Below are 17,470 nucleotides of genomic sequence, written 5' to 3'. Positions count from 1 at the left end.
GAGACGCAGACTCCCCACTGAGCGAAGAGCACTGATGATGCTGCAATGGATGTGGAGCTTGATCCCATGGACGCGGAGATCATGATCTGGGCCAAAGTCAGATATTTAACCAACTGAGCCACCCAGGTGCCCCGGAAGTTGGATTTTTTAATCTTAGTCTGAGGAATAGGCAGTTATAGATATATGCGCAAAGTGGTAAGAGAGACATATAACCTTGAAAACAGCTTAAAAATTTCTGTAGAGAACTCTATAAATAATCCACACAATGATTTGACAAGCATTTATTAAACACCTACTGTGTGCTCAGCACTGTACTAGGCACTGGGGGGTGCAGAGATACAAATGTAAAATTCATCATTCCTGCCCTCAAGGAGCTTACAATTTAATTTTGGAAATAAATACAAATGTGAACTACAATACAGAGTGCTAGAAAATAATTACAAAGCAACATATTAGTAGTGCATGGACCACAGTACAAACTCAAAGGATAAGTGCTGAGGCAGCACCGAACAAGGGAGGTCTTAGTGTGAGAAGTCAGGGAACGCTCACTCAGAAGATACAAAGAAGCTAGGCTTGAAGGGAGTGATGAACAAGAACTGGGGCCAAAAACAATCTCAACAAAAGACACTGCATGAGAAAGGCACAGAGGCAAGGGCTTGTAAGACAACAGTGTGAACAAGAGGAGTTGAGCTGAATATGCCAGAAAATGAGGCAGAGGCAGATTAAGCATGAAGGGCAAAATAATGGTAGAACTTGGAACACTAGTGCTCTGATAAGAATTATCTGCCAAGTGTTCTGGACTAAAAATGGATTCTGAAGAGAATCACCTTAGAAGTATGGGGAGAGGGATCCTGAAAGCAATGAAATCTTGAAATTTCTTGAAATCTTGGAAGAATGAGATTACAATCACCTGGGCATCAGAATATATGGATCTGCAGAAGGCTAAAAGGGGATGGGAGAAATGTGAAAGATCCAGCCTCATGGAGAAAACTAAGAACTGGAATGTAGAGTGGAGAGCAGAAAAAGACAAAGACAACACTGAGATGGCGATAAGAAATAGGAAAGACAGGGCACCTGGCTGGCTCAGTCAGTAGAGCACAGGACTCAATATCGCAGTCATGAGTTTGAGCCCCACACTGGGTATGGAGCCCACTTAAAAAGAACAAACAAACATACATGAAGGGCAGTAAGTCTATTCAGGATAAAGAAGATAAGCAATAATGCCTATTTAAAAGGAAAATGGGAGCTGGGGGATAAGCATGAGGAGGTCTGTTTTCAAATACCAAGTTCTGTGGGTATCTGATCCACAGGGTGGGAAATATTAAGTTACTGAAATGAAATACACAAGATTAAGTGTAAACAATCGAAATAGGTAAGTACAAGTAAATACAGAAAAATACTGGATAAAATCAAGACATGAGGGTTATTTCCTGTGGAGAGGAGAAACAAGACCAATAAAGAAAAGCTAGAAATTGGAGAAAATGATCAAGAAGGACCCCACAAGCCAAAGAAGAGAATTCCTGGGTTGCAGGGTAAACTCAGGAGTGTGAAATATAGATCGAGAAGGACAAGAACTCAGAAAAGGCATTGAGATTTATCCACAGGACACTTAAGTGGAATACTGTGTGCAAATGCCAGTAAGAAGTTTTAAGAGTATAGTAATGAGAAAATGGGGTTGAGTGATGGATGGTACATTTGAAAAACTGTGAGTGATAGAAGAAAAAGAGAATGGCAGTTGGACATGGCAGTGAAGTGGAAGGTTTTCTACCCTTCATGCTGTAGGTAAATTTTACTGTCATCCCAAATGACCATATGCCTGGCCTGGCATGGCACATGGATATCACATTTCCCTCCACAATTCTAGTTCCCTGGGGCAGTTTAGGGAGAAATATACTTGAATCTGTACATTACTGCTTAATCCTCTGAGTTACTTTTTTTTTTAAGTTACTCTTTTAAACATGTTTTATGTGTACCACTTAACTTTCTAGTACTACAAACATCAAAAGTATCTATCAAAACAACATTTTTCAACCAATTTTCCAGTAATTGCAATGGATCTGTACTATATGATACTCTACGTTCCCTTCCCCAGTAGCTCTTATGTCCAGGGATACCAAATTTTCAGATGGCTGGCCAGGGTCAGGGTGTTCATTACAGACATGGTAGCACAGTGGGCAACAGCACAGGCTTGAGAACCTGGCACTGTAGGGCAGAGTCCCTGCTCTGTCACTTCCCAGCTCTATAATCTTGTAAGCCTTTTTCACTCACCCTTCTAAAGCCTATTTCATCATCTGTAAAATGTGGGATATATTATTTATCAGAACCATGAGAAATGCTTAGCATATGGCTTGGCACACAGTAAGTGCTTAATAAATGTCAGCTATTAGTATTTAGAGGCTCAGGACTGAGAGTAAAGCTAACTGCTCTGTATGGGAATCACCCACCACATTCTAGTGATGCCATCCATCTTGCTCAATGGCAGAAATCTTTGAAACCTAAGACACGTCTTCTAGGACTAAGTTGAATGGCCGCAGAGTTACAGAAGAACCACTTTATCATGATAGGCCCTAAAATGAGATCATGATGGGAGAAGAAAGTATTGGTGAATAGCTCATCTCAGATGAAGAGCATAAAAATAGAATCTGCAGGATATAAAGGAACTTAGCACATATCACTTAGTCAGGAGATCAAGATAAGGTCATAAAGATGGACCAACAACATTCTAGTACAAAGAGTGAGAAGTGGAGACCAAGAATGGACTTCTACATGTGCCCCCAAAGAAACAACAGCCTTTTCTACCTTCTTACACTATGCGGCCATTTTTGTATGTGGGCTAAACCAACCTTGATAGTTCCTTCAAATCACAGTCTTTCCTTTTTTTTATTTTTTAAAGATTTATTTATTTGACAAAGAGAAAGAGAGAGGGATCACAAGTAGGCAGAGAGGCAGGCAGAGAGAGGGGGGGAAGCAGGCTCCCCGCTGAGCAGAGAGCCTGACATGGGGTTCGATCCCAGGACCCTGAGATCAGGACCTGAGCCTAAGGCAGAGGCTTAATCCATTGAGCCACCCAGGTGCCTGTCACAGTCTTTCCTTATTCTTCCCAGCATCACACTAATCTTTCTAGGCATATTTTATTTTCTCTGAATTCCTGCCAGATGCTTAGTAATTATAGATTTAAGTAGCATGACTACACATTACTGTGAGTAGAGAGATGTTAGCTGGTACTCTTACAGGCATTTCAGTATGTTGTTCTGAGAGCTTTTACCAGAATAGAAGACAAGTGCTCCTCAGAACTACGTGGGAGGACTGTGTGGATGTGTGCACATATTATCCCTCTGACGGTGTACCCGTCCTAAACAGTATCTGCACACAGGCAGCACTGGCAGAACTGGTATCTTACAGAGGGTAAAGGCACAACTGAAGCAGAGAGCAAGGATCTAGAAACTACCAGATTTATTTCTGGTTTCTTGAATTTTCAAGTACAAGGGAATGAGGAATGGAATTCCCTTCAAGTGCAAGGGAACCTATAGGCCAAAAGAAAAAAAAATAGGATAAGAAAACAAAGGATAATGGAAAGCACTGTTCTGAGAAAGTTAACCAAGGAAGCCACGATGACAAATGACAGACGGGTATCACTCACTCAGTGAAACAGGGGTGATGTTGTTAGTGATCAGGGTGGACCACAGTGGGTCAGAGAGGGGATTTTATAGAGAAGGAATTCATGACCCAAAAGGCAGACCTTTATGATGAAAGATTTTATGACCTTTTGAAAAACATCAATACATGTTAGTAAGTGTTCTTCCTGTTGAGTACAGTCAGTGTGAAGTTGTGTAACTTCTCCTGGCGTGCATCCTAGTCTCCTGAATAGGATTAGTGGAATCAATTCCAATTCTGAAAGCTGATTTTGGAAAAGAGCCAAAAGTAACTCCAGTCCAAATGTGATGAACAAGTGGGCAGTGGTCAAAAATGAGATGTTACTCAGAGGTCCAAGTCATAAAGATGGATCAAGTGCCAAATTTAAAGGACAAACCATGTTTGGATGCAGAGTCTGGTATGTTATTTAACCCAACCTTGTCACTTTACCGAATATCCTTTGGTACACTGAAAGCCTCCAAGAAAGATAGTGCCTGGTGATGATGAGTTAAGATACTGTGTCTGCTGGATTACATCATGGAGTACAACAGAATTTAGAAGATGAGGAGCTGTGAGGGAAGTATTCGACAGATTGCCACGGAGACACACAGAGCTAATGGCAAGAAACAGATGGAGAATGAAGGGTGAGGCGCTAAGGCCATCTGACGAGGTGGGAGCAGGGGGACGACAGGAGTGACAGACCGTCCTGTCAGGGGTTTGTGCAGACTGGTAAGAACCTGAGAGGGCAGTGCTGTAATGCGCCAGGCGAGCTGTGTGTACATTCTTTGTAAGGATTTTTAGGTCTTCTTCAAGCACCTCTGTCTCCCCTTTCTCCCATGTGATGCAGTAACTAGGACAGTGTTACCACCTCTGTGCACCACAGTGTACCGTGGGAAGGTGGAAAGGAGAGCCACAAGTTACCACAAGGTACAACCACCCGAGCTCAAGAGCAGCCAGGCTGAGTCTCCACTCACCTCTTTCTCTGCTTCATTCCCACAACCATCACCTCCTTTGCGGACACACGTACGGGGGCTGGGGGTGGTGAAGGATACGTATGGACGCTCAGTGACTCATTGGAGTCAGGGAAGGTGAGATATGAAGAAAAATGCTGCAGTGCTGTTAAAAATATAGCATTCTGAGTTTGCGTGGGAATATGGGTTTCCACTGACTATCAGGAACATCAGAATAAAACAAAACGCACACTTAAGCAAAAAATACATTAAGTGTCTGTAAAAATTTTCCCTAGAACTAGGTTCTTAGGAAGCTAAGTACAAAATAAACTTCACACAGAGGCTGCTTCAAACTCTAAAGTGGCTTCTCAGATCAGATTTGCAGCACAAGTGCACCTCAGGGAGGTAAACGGGGGAAGGGGATCACAGGAGACGGGAGGAAGCAGAGGAACCAGGAGTAGCCTCTCTCAAAACCTACAACTACTCCTCAAAAGACAGAATTAAGTGCCTCCATGACAAGCAACTTGCTCTAATGCTATTTTGTTTCTAAAGGATACATCAGGCCATCAGGAGCTCCACTCCCTCAGACACCTCCCCGGACAGTCAAGCTAACTCACCTCACCAAGGCACTGGCCCAGACTACTGAAGAGCTACTCTAATCCGCCACCACGATCCGTTCTGACTCTGGTGAGGTTGCAGTGATGACACACTTTCTTTTTACTACACTGAAAGAGCCCTCACCAGCATGTGGTTTCTCTAATGTGGAATAATGCCCAAACTAGGACTGTGCTTTGTTCCTAAACTCCTATGGATTCAGATTTTTCTCCACTGTGGATTCTCTGATGCCGAATGAGACTTGACCTCTGAATAAAGGCTTTCCCACACTCATTACATTGATAGGGCTTCTCCCCTGTGTGAATTCTCAGATGCTGTATGAGGCCCGTGTTCCCATTGAAAGCTTTCCCACATTCTTTACATTTATAGGGTCTTTCTCCAGTGTGGATTCTCTGATGTTCAATAAGGCCTGACTTCTGACTGAAGGCCCTCCCACACTCATTGCATTTGTAGGGTTTTTCCCCAGTGTGGCTTCTCTGATGGCCAATAAGATGTGAGCTCCGCCTGAAGGTTTTCCCACACTCATCACACTCATAGGGCTTCTCCCCGGTGTGGATTCTCTGATGTCCAATGAGGTGAGAGCTATGACTGAAAGCCTTCCCACACTCATTACATTCATAGGGTCTCTCCCCACTGTGGATTCTCTGGTGCAGAATAAGGCCCGCACTCTGACTGAAAGCCTTCCCACACTGATTGCACTGATACGGCTTCTCCCCAGTATGAATTCTCTGGTGCAGGATCAGGCCTGTGTTTTGACTGAAGGCTTTACCACACTCCTTACAGTGATAGCGCTTTACTTTGTTGTGGATATCCTGATGGGAAAGAAGGGCTGACCTGTAACTGAAGGCTTTACCACACACATTACACTGATAGGGTTTCTCCCCAGTGTGGATTCTCCAGTGGCGAACAAGGCCCGAGCTCTGAGCAAAGCTCTTCCCACATTCATCACATTTATGTCGTCTCTCCTGGGTGGGATTTCCCCGCTGCCTCTCTAATCTGCCCAGAAGATCTCGGGCTTCTCCATGCTCAAGACCCCCGATAACATCCCCGTTGCATTTGGCAGCTGTCTCTCCATGTGGTTGGAGTCCAGTAGATATTACCTGTTTCGAAGATAATTCCCTGTTCTCATTCCTGGTCTCACCACCTGAAATTAAAATGGGGCAAACATCAAGCCAATGTCACTTTCTATTCTCTATGTTAAAAAGGAATCGAACATCAGGGAAATATACATGGAAAACTGGCAGGACACACAAAGCTGCCACCTGCCTCCAAATGCTGTCACAATACAGAAGGAGAAGAAAGCAGGGTCAAACACAAGTACCACAGGCCAAATGGGGAAGAAGTGCCAGGAACGAAGTGGGGTTTGTGAGGTGGGGGGGCAGAAATGGAAAAAAGCCACAGTCACTGAAAGGGTGGAGCACAACGAGCTTAACAGGGTAAAATCCAGGTAAAGATTTCATGGGACTGGGAGCAGAAAAAATGAGTCCCACGGCACATAACAGTAGCCAAGGTACATCCTGGCTTGGAGAGCTGAAGTCCACTTTATAGCACTGTTTCTCTCTGTTAGTTCCTCAGGAACTAAGTTTGAATTCAACAATGTCTTTCAGAAAGCTCACAGCTACCATCACATAACAACGAAACAAAACACCTTAACTGATAACAATAACCAGAGCTCTCCTTACCCAGGGAGAACATGTTTCGGTAATTCTCTGGCCTATTATCTCTACTGGGATCCTTCTGCGATGGATCAAGAAGCCACTCCTCTCGAATTAGGGACACAGCCATGTCTTCAATCTTCTCTAAAGTCTGAAAGAAAACAAAATCCCCATGAGGGACTGGCAATGTTCCATAGCCCCAGCCCAGAGCATCGGAGGTCCGCCAGGCTTGGAGAGGATCAAGAGGTGGGACGTACTGTGTAAAGCGATCTCAAGAAGCTTGGAAGAGGAGAGAAATGCACCAGATTTACTGGGGTTAGGGAAAATCAAGAAACAAGCAAAAAGAATCTGGGACAATTCCTGGTCAGTACGGGTACAGAGTGCAGACAGAAGGTAGATGCCACCCACGCTGTCAAGCGGAGCTACCGGGTTTCAGGGAGGAGGGGTACAACTCACCTGGAACCCTGCTGTGAGAAGTGTTGCTGTCATCTCCTGGTCTCCAGGACTTCCCTTCTGGGAAGGGATAGGACTCTGAGAAGTAGAGATGGCTAAGAGAGGAGAAAGGAGCTGAGTGAGACCAGTGCTGTCCCACAGCTGCAGCAGCCAGCGCTAACCCATTCTAAAGATGCTTGTATTTCAGAACATGTGCTTGCCACAGATTTTGCACATAAAATGCTGATGGACCCCGGGCTGGCTCAGTAGGAACATGCAGGTCTGCATCTCAGGGTCGTAAGTTGAAATCCCACGCTAGGTACAGAGGTTCCTTAAATAAACTTTAAAAAAAAAAAAAATCTTTAAAAAATAAAAAGTATAAAATAGAATGCTTATATCTTGGGCTCTGGGTCTATACTTATGGCTGCATAGAAGACAGCACTTTGATGTCCTACTCAGCCTGAAGTTACATGTCAAAAATAGAGTACTGATTTACTTTTTAAGATTTTTATTATTTTTAAAATTTATTTTGTGAGAGGCAGAGAGCAAGAGCAGGGGGAAGAGGGAGAAGCAGACTCCCTGCTGAACAGAGAGCCAATCCCAGGACCCTGAGATCATGACCTGACCTGAGCTGAAGGCAGATGCTTAAATGACTGAGCTGCCCAGGTGACCCTGACTACTGGTTTCCTAATAGGAACTGCTTTACAGTTCTTCTTTCTCACCAAAGCTACTTTCTATCCTTGTGCCTCTGTATGGTGTTTCTTTTAAGTCCTCATCTCATTGGCAAATGGAATATGAGAACCAATTTATCTCTGTTAACTCTATTACCTCTCTGAAATGTCTACCATGACTGCCACTATCTGCTTCCAGATATCAGACATTGCAATACCAAATGTCAGACATTGCAATACCAAATGTCAGACATTGCAATACCAAAATTAACAGACTACTGCATCTTGGGCAATAGGCTTTAGAACTTTAGACAACAGCCATATTACTAACTCAAATATTAAAAATCAGTTTACATGGAACAAACTACTATAAATCACATAAATGAAAAAAAAAAGGAATGTGGAGCAAGTATGAGAGGAGACTAGAACATCTTGTTCTGCAAGAAGGTAAGAAGTTCTCAAAAAATGATGGGGAAATCCAAAAGGTTGGAGGAGCCAGACTGAAGGGGCCTCCTCTGACCAAATCTGAGACAATTTATGCATCAAAATAAAGACTGTGACTAAATAAAGACACATATAGGTATTTTATTTCTGGAATAAAATAAGACCTTATGAGTCCATACTAACAAATAAAATAAAATAGGGAGGAGGGAACACTCTCTATCACAACACATAAATGTAGAAGGCATGACACAGAAAATCATCATCTGGTAAGTCTTAGTCATCACTGATTCATTCAAGCAGCATCAATGAAAATTAAACTCATGTTTTAGTAATAAAAGTTTGATGAGGACCAGATACTTAAACACACTCAAGAGTATCTCTCCACAAATTACTTACTAATTACAAAGGGAAAAATAGTAACTTTACAGTGATTAACCTAGCAAGAATAATTTTAACCAAGTCATCAAAGATGCCAACACGAGTAACAGGACAAATTCCTGTGGTGCGGCGGCAAAGGAGGCAAAGGAGGCAACGGCCCTGCCGGGGTGCTCCAGCCACACACATACAACTGGAATTTATGTGTTAAGGAAACGTCACACAAACCCAAACTGCAGCCACTCTGTGAAATAACCGACCTGTATTCATCAAGAATGTCAAAGTCATGAAAGGCAAAGAAAGGCTGAGGAACTATTCCAAATTAAAGGAGTCTAAAGAGACACGGTAACTGCCTGCAAAGGGTACTCTTGGCCTGGACTCCAGAGAACATTACTGGGACAACTGGCAACAGAAATATGAGCTGTTAGTACTGGATCAGCATGACATCTCCTAACTGTGATGCGTTTATTGTGGCTATCCAAGACAATGTTTTAGTGTGAGGAGTTATAGACTGAAACAGTTACAAGGAAAGTGGCATGATTCCAGCAAAACCCCCAAAACACCTCTGTTGTTACTACACTGGGATAAAGAAATGTGTGAAGATATAAAAATCCCCGAGTTCTTTCATTTGTTCATGAATTTACCAACGGGACCGACAGTCTGTCTTTGAAGCCTAGATAAACATTCAAACCCAGATCCTAGGACTGGTCTGTAAACAAAAATTCCACTTCCTGGTTTTCTAGGAACTCAACAGGCACTTTCTTTTCTACTCTCTCCTTGTCAATGAAATCTGGCCCCTCACCTCTCTCTTGCGGCCCTTGGGGCACTGGAGATTTGTGCTGGGTTGTCACAGATCGGAGCGGAGCATCTGGAAGTTCTGGTGCAGATTCTGAATGCACCACCTCCTCCCAGAGTCCATGTCCATGTGCACGGGCTGGGACCTGAGGACAATGGGACAGCTGCATTACAAGAAATTCCTTCATGCAAGGAAGCGAACAACATTACGAGGACCAAGAGCACAACAATAGGGCTATGTGCTTGTTAAAAGGAGAAGAATTTCATCTACTTCCTAAGGGCAGTGAGAACACAAACAAACATATCAATTAGCACCGAAAGGCATCATTTCTGCTGACGTCCTTCCTGCTTTTTGCACTTGCAAGGCATGGGAAGAGTGATAAACGGACACTTAAAGCAGGGCTATTAGACAGAAAAAACTTTTGGTAACACCAACGAAACCTGAGTTCTGGTCTAAGATCTGCCTTTCTGAGCGCCCAGAGAAATTCAAGTAACTGAGGCCCTCTGTGTAGCAGTTTCCCACCTGGCAAACAGGAACAATCATAGTCGCAAGGGTGTTATGAGGATAAAAAATGTACACACAGCCTTCGCAAAAATAAAAAAAACTCTACAGATACAAGCCACGCTGAGCTAGAGCTGTGTCCATCCTCCTACAACAGAAACGGGACGACTGGCATTTATTCTCCTGCTGCAGAGCTCATGTCCCTCCAGGCCGCTTCCAGACCTCCCAGTCCCAGCGCGCACACCTCCTTCTGCTTACCGGCCGCCCTAGTATGTCAATCTGCCTTTCCAAGTCCTCCAGCAGGGTCACCACCTCCTCTCCATTCTCCAGCTGATGTTCCTTCACCAGCGTCTGCAGCTCCTCGGGCAGGATGGTCAGGAACTGCTCCAGCACCAGCAGCTCCAAGATCTGCTCCTTGGTGTTCAAATCCGGCCTTAGCCACTGATGGCAAAGTGCGCGGAGTTGGATCAGAGCTTCTCGGGGCCCTAACGTCTCCTGGTAGCATAACTTCCTGAAGCGCAGGCGGAACAGCTCTTGGCCGGGAGGGTTATTTTCATGCAGACTGGATTCCTGGTCCCAGCCATGATCTTCCTCTACCTTGACGATGACAAGGTCTCCCTCAGGAGCTTGGTCAGATGGGGACGGGGCTAACAACTTTCTTGATTCTGCTGCCATTTAGGGCTGGAGCAGCTCCGGAGGCTCTTCCCCACTACCTTCTTTATCTTCTCAAGAACCTTTCAAGGAGCTCTTCAGTCAGGGCAATACTTGGGGTAGAGAAACTGCCAAACAATATTAAAGCAAGACAAGTTTACTAAGACACCTTAACCAGCTTCTTACCACAGCATGTCCCTCGTGGCTCAGTCATTTAAGTGATCCTCTCCACCGTTCCGGAAGTAACTCCCTACCTCCTTAGCTTCCTGCCACACTGAACACCCATCAGGGCAATATTCCCTTCCTTCTGCTTCCTCTCTCTGGGGATGTGGTATACAGCAAAGTCAGGAAACCATGCAGACTGGGTCTAACTGAAGATCTGCACTTAACCTCAGCTGGTCCTCAAGTGATGCTGATGAACTTTCAGCATTTGCTACCCCAGCAATACCATTTCTACCCATTTCAGCTCTCAACTTAGCCCTCACACTCAATAGATGAATCTCTGTATAATCTAGCTCAGGGTATTGTCTAGAACCGTCCTAACACCATAGGCTCTTCTCCACCGGAGTCATTATCCTACTGTGCTCTCCATCCTCCCCCCGTCTCAAGGCTAACCACTTCCGCTGGGGACCTTATCTCCCTCTACAACTCTCTTTGGAGCACTGGTCCTGCCTCTCCAAGGAACCTAAATGCCCTAACACACCTGTGACCCAAGTCTAGTCCCACACACTAATGACCTTTTATAAATAAAAGCACACAGTAGGTAGTCTTTTGAGTCTGACATCTTTCACTTAGCATAATACATATGAGGTCATCAATGCTATAGAATGTACCAGCAGTTTATTCCTTATATGGATGTATGTTTATCCATTCTGAATTGAGAGATAATCTCAAGGCATTTTCAATTTTTGATGATTACAAGCAAAGCCACTATGAGTATCTACTATGGGTTTTTGTGTGAACATGTTTTCATTTCACCTGGGTTAATATCTAAAAGTAAAACCGCTGGGTTATATAGTAGGCATATGTATAACTTTATAAGAAACTGCAAAACTGTTTTCTAAAGTGACTGTAACACTTTGCAATTCACCATCAGTATGTGAGAACAGCTATTGCTTCATATCCTGACAAACAATTGATATTGTTTTATTTTTAATTTTAGATATCTGAGTGTGTAATGGTATCTCACTATGATTTGCATTTTCCTTCTGACCAATAATGTCAAGCATCCTTTCACATACTTATTTGCCATCCGTAGATCTTTGGTGAAGTGTCTGCTCAAAAACTTATCTGTTTTCAAAATTAGTTCTCTTTTGAGTTTGAGGATTCCTTATATATTCTGGATACAAGGCCTTTATAAGATATATGACTTGCAAGTATTTCCTCCTTTTCATACCTTCAACAGTGCCTTTCGAAGAACAGAAATCGTAACTTTTTGAAGTCAAACTGGTCAACTTTTTTTTCTTTTAGGGATTGTGCTTTTGGGGTCATATCTAAGAAACCTTTGCTTAATCCACGGTCACAAAGATTTCCTCCTGTTTCCTTCTAAAAGTTTTATAGTTTAAGTTTTACCTTAGGTCTATGATCCATTTTGAGGGGTTCTGGGGGAGGTTTGCTTTTTTAAGTAAAATCTACACCCAGCCTGAGGCTCAAACTCACGATCCCAAGATCAAGAGTTGTACACTCCACCTGAAGAGTATGAGCCAGGCAGGCGCCCCAAATTCTGAGTTAATTCTTACATAGACAGAGTTTGAAGGGTGAACAGCACACAGATACCAAATTGTTCCAGCGCCATTTGCAGAAAAGATTACTCTTACCCACTGAATTATCTTTGCTCGTCTTTGTCTAAAATCAATTGGCCATGTATGCGTGGATCTATTTCTGGAATCTCTGTTCTGTTCCACTGACCTACACCTTTATCCTTTCACCAAACCAAGCTGTCTTGATTACTGTGGCTTTCAAAATCTTGAAATCAAGTACTAAAGTTCTGCAACTTTATTGTGAATTTTAAAAATTGTTTAAAAAAATTTTTTTTAAGATTTTGTTTATTTGACACAGAGAGAGACATGGCTAGAGACGGAACACAAGGAGGGGGAGTAGGAGAGAGAGAAGCAGGCCTCTCACTGAGAAGAGAGCCCAACTCTGGGTTAGATCCCAGGATCCTGGGGTGATGACCCGAGCTAAAGGCAGCCACACAACGACTGAGCCACCCAGGCGCCCTGTTTTAATTTTTCTAATTCCATTGACTTCTGATATAAATTCCTACAAAAAGAAATCCTGGACTAGGATTTGCGCTGAATCTATAGCTCACTGACATTTTAATCTCCATTCTGTAAACACAGTCTGTCTCTCCATTTATTTAAGTCTTCCCTGATTGCTTTTGTTAGTGTCCAAACTACATATTCTTAAAGGACAAAATAAAATGTTTTCTCCTTTAAAATCCTTTCCTGGAGTGCCTGGCTGGCTCAGTTGGAAGAGCATGTGACTCTTGATGTCAGGTCCGTGAGTTCATGCACCACATTGGGCGTAGAGCTTACTTTAAAAAAAAAAAAAAAAATCAAGTAAAATCCTTTCTTGATGACTCCACTTGGAAGTGATTGCCCTCTTCCTTATACTTGTTGCATAAATGTTTATTATTTTACTTTATTTGTGATGGTCAAGTGATTTTTATTTTAGGAATATGCTAATACAAAATTGGAAAATGTATTCTTTCACTCATCATATTCATAGAAAAGATGCATAACTTGTTGTTTTTAAGGTTTTATTTATTTATTTGACAGAGAGAGATCACAAGTAGGCAGAGAGGCAGGCAGAGAGAGAAGAGGAAGCAGGCTCCCTGCTGAGAAGAGAGCCCAATGCAGGGCTCAATCCCAGGACCCTGGGATCATGACCTGAGCCAAAGGTAGAGGCTTTAACCCTGAGCCACCCAGGTGTCCCATAACCTGTTTTTTTTTTTAACTTTTTTTTTACTTTTCTTGTAGTTATATATTAGTTGCAAGAAATTGTATATTCCCAATGAGTACAGATCTATATCTTTTATTTTATTGATCGAATTGAAGAATATGCAAAAGCCATTATTTATAATACCTAACACAGAATATATCTATATTTGCTGAAAAGCAAGGTTTGGATACGAACCTGGAGGTCCAAAGAGTTCACTAATAGGGTCCTATTTCTTTGTGGGATATGTCCTATGGCCTTTATCTTTGGTAACAGACATCACCTCTCACTGGCACTTAAAGTGGGTAAGTGGTCTTCCTGCCTTTTGGTTATTCTTTTATCCCATTTGTGCTCCACACTGCTGCCTGCTGCAAGTTGAACTGTGAGGTTATACTAGAGTAGAGAAGGGCTTTAGACAGTCTGACTGGTATACTTTTAAGAGAAGAGACACAGAGATTGAGACATATGAAGACAGGGCCATGTGAACACAGACACAGAAGAAAACTATGTGACTACAGAGGCAGAGATCAGGAGTTAGGCAGCCACAAGCCAAGGAATGCCAGTAACAACCAGAAGCTAGAAGAGCATAGCCCTACCAACCCCTTGACTTTGGACTTTTGGCATCCATAACTGTGAGAGAATAGATTTCTGCTGTGTTAAGCCACCCAACTTGTGATACTTTGTTATAGTTATGTCACCCTATGAAATTAATAATGTGCTAGAGAGACTGTTTTAACAAATATGTAATACATGTCATGACTTTAAAATCTTTCAACAAAGAGGGGCGCCTGGGTGGCTCAGTGGGTTAAGCCGCTGCCTTCGGCTCAGGTCATGATCTCAGGGTCCTGGGATCGAGTCCCGCATCGGGCTCTCTGCTCAGCAGGGAGCCTGCTTCCCTCTCTCTCTCTCTCTCTCTGCCTGCCTCTCCGACTACTTGTGATTTCTCTCTGTCAAATAAATAAATAAAATCTTTAAAAAAAAAAATCTTTCAACAAAGAACCCAACTCTTCAGCCCAATACCCAAGGCCCTTTATGGTATGTATACCTGCCTACCTTTACCTGCTATAAGCTTACCTTCACATAGCTTTTTCCAAATGTGGCTTTCTTTTTTTCTTAAGATTTTATTTATTTATTTGACAGAGAGAGAGAGATCACAAGTAGCCAGAGAGGCAGGCGGGGGTGGGGGGTGGGGAAGCAGGCTTCCTGCTGAGCAGAGAGCCCAATGCGGGGCTTGATCCCGAGACCCTGGGATCATGACCCAAGCTGAAGGCAGAGGCTTAACTCACTGAGACACCCAGGTGCCCCTCTTACATCCTCTTTTAAGAATACCGGGTCAAGGGGCGGCTGGGTGGCTCAGTCAGTTAAGCATGGGACTCTTGGTTTTGGCTCAGGTCTTAAACTCTGGTTGGTGAGATGGAGCCTGGGGAGGGCTCTGCACCCAAAATGGAGTCTGCCTGAGATTCTCTCCCTCTGTCCCTCCTCCCTGAGCTCGCTCTCTCTCTCTCAAATAAATAAACAGGGCACCTGGGTGGCCCAGTCAGTTAAACATTTGCCTTCAGCTCAGGTCATGGTCCCAGGATCCTGTGATCGCAGGAGTCCCCTTCTCTCTCTCCCTCTGTCCCTCCCCCCTGCTTGTATGCGAGCACATGCACACTCTCTCTCAAATAAATAAATAAATAAATAAAATCTGTATAAATAAACAAATCTCTTTTTAAAAATACCTAGTCAAGTTTGTTTATTTAGGAAGTTAAACTAGTCAATCTATAAAGACTCTTCTAATCTCAAATGCTATACTCCTGTCAACTGTGAAAGGTACAACTCAGATTTTATTTATTATTTTTTTAAACATTTTGTCAGCATTTGGGGGGGGGGGGTGGAGAAGATTTAGTTACTTCAGAGAGAGAGAAAGCAGGGGCAGAGGGAGAGAATCTCAAGCAGTCTCCCTGCTGAACTCAATCGTGGGGCTCCATCTCAGGACCCTGAGATGACCTGAGCCCAAATCAAGAGTCAGAAGCTTGGGACACCTGGGTGGCTCAGTCAGTTAAACGTCTGCCTTCAGCTCAGGTCATGATCCCAGGGTGCTGGGATCCAGACCTGCCTTCAGCTCCCTGCTCAGTGGGGAGCCTGCTGCTCCCCCTACTTGTGGGCTCTCTCTCTCTGACAAACTAATTAAATCTTAAAAAAAAAAAAAAAGAAGTCTGGAGCTTACCCTACTGAGCCACCCAGGTGCCCCAGAACTCAGATTTTAAAGCATTATTCTTTTAAGAGGTGAGAAGGAATATTTCCTTCCTTCAGACTCAGTCTACTTTGGGAAGTTTGGGAACTGAAAATAAAATAAAACAAAACAAGAAAGAGATTTTTCAGGCTTTAAAGGTCAAGAAAAAATAAGTGGGGCAAAAACTGTTCTTAAGAGTTATCTCCAGGGGCCCCTGGGTGGCTCAGTGGGTTAAAGCCTCTGCCTTCCGCTCAGGTCATGATCCCAGGGATGTGGGATCGAGCCCCACATCCGGCTCTCTGCTAGGCGGGGAGCCTGCTTCCTCCGCTCTCTCTGCCTACTTGTGATCTCTGTCAAATAAATAAAATCTAAAAAAAAAAAAAATTATAAAAAAAAAAAAAGAGTGATCTCCAACCGCAGAAGCCGGTTATTCAAAACAACTAGGCATCTGTTAAGTCAATGGTTACTGCATAAATACTCTTAACTGAACCCAAAGACCGAAATCGGGATTGTTCTCAGAACGGAAGCGGCAGTCTTCACGCTGCCTGACAGAATGACCCGTGAGCCGACGGGGCTCCTCCAGAAGAGCTCCCGGGCGTCTACTTCAGCGACCCTCGACAAACGAGCTCCCGGGCGTCTACTTCAGCGACCCTCGACAAACGAGCTACGTGTTTCCAGTAAGGCTGAATTCCAGGTGTGAAAAACGTGTCTTCTGTACAGTGACCCAGGCAACACACCACCATTTCCTGAATACACCACAAAGAGCAGAGGAACAGCAAAAATAGGTGTCCAAGGATAATTACGGTTTCCAAAAAGCAAAATATTGAGGCAAAAAAAAGGGGGTGGGGTGGGGGTCGTACTGTGAGGAAATGCAAAAAACTGCGAAGTAAAACCAGTTCAGACGGTGGACGCGCCCGGGTAAAAGATAAGGTGCGGGCGGCTCCCCGTTTCAAGACAGACAACATCACAAAAAGAGGGGCGGGATGAAGGAAGCGACCCCCCAGGACAGGGCCCCTGTCAGAGAGTCTGGGGCCGCGGCCGAGGCTTGCGCCCGCTGGGCATCAGCCCCCGAGCCCCTGCAGCCCCGGGCGCCCCCCGCGTCCAGGCCGCTCTCCAGACCCTCAGGTGCGTCCCCAGCGGCGGCCTAGCCTGGCCACAGAGCGCTCCCCTCCTCCACCCGGAGCCCGAACCGTTACTCACCGCGAGCAACAGGGGCGGCCCGGGGTGGGGAAGGCGGGCTGCAGAGGACCACGGACCCGGAGGAGCGGCGGGGAGGAACCCGAGAGAAAGCTGCAACCGGACCAGGGCCCTCGGGCCCGTAACTTCCAAACCCGCTGAGGCACGACATCGACCAACGCGCATCTTGTCTCGAGGCACTTCCGGAAGCTCTCTAGGAACCCGGGAGGTCTGGAAGCTCTATGGTCGGCCGGCGCGGAGGGCTTCGGCTCGCCTGCGCCTGCGCGGCGCTGGATCCGCGGGTGCGGGGGTGAGGGTCGGCGTAGGCTCGCGACCTGCGAACCCTTAGAGACCTGCCAGTTGCTTGAGGAATTCCTGCCCGCCACAGTCCATAGCCTTTGGGTTCCCCTTTGGCA

At 44.5% G+C, this 17,470-nt stretch overlaps 1 protein-coding gene across 1 annotated transcript; it reads right to left on the bottom strand.

The window, feature by feature from the left end:
• Window positions 1-266: 266 nt before the first annotated feature.
• ZKSCAN8 (zinc finger with KRAB and SCAN domains 8) lies at window positions 267-17,268 on the bottom strand. The gene is made up of 6 exons (XM_059176181.1): window positions 17,079-17,268; window positions 10,331-10,851; window positions 9,578-9,716; window positions 7,310-7,401; window positions 6,881-7,004; window positions 267-6,342 (listed from the first exon to the last, which is right to left on the bottom strand). Exons 2-6 carry the CDS (start codon window positions 10,745-10,747, stop codon window positions 5,381-5,383), a joined length of 1,734 nt encoding a protein of 577 aa, XP_059032164.1. The 5' UTR covers window positions 10,748-10,851; window positions 17,079-17,268; the 3' UTR covers window positions 267-5,380.
• Between the last annotated feature and the right edge of the window lie 202 nt (window positions 17,269-17,470).

This window comes from Mustela lutreola, chromosome 6 (genome assembly GCF_030435805.1).
Source record: "Mustela lutreola isolate mMusLut2 chromosome 6, mMusLut2.pri, whole genome shotgun sequence".
Lineage (NCBI taxonomy): Eukaryota > Metazoa > Chordata > Mammalia > Carnivora > Mustelidae > Mustela > Mustela lutreola.
This window is presented reverse-complemented; position numbering and strand designations above follow the sequence as displayed.

What these genes read in the sequence shown, in the direction of transcription:
- ZKSCAN8 (XM_059176181.1), bottom strand. Translation starts at nt 10,747, where the DNA reads ATGGCAGCAGAATCAAGAAAGTTGTTAGCCCCGTCCCCATCTGACCAA. An exon ending in TTGACATACTAGGGCGGCCG is followed by an intron (nt 9,717 to 10,330) that starts GTAAGCAGAAGG and finishes CATTGTCCTCAG; the next exon opens with GTCCCAGCCCGTGCACATGG. An exon ending in TTCTCACAGCAGGGTTCCAG is followed by an intron (nt 7,005 to 7,309) that starts GTGAGTTGTACC and finishes GTTTTCTTTCAG; the next exon opens with ACTTTAGAGAAGATTGAAGA.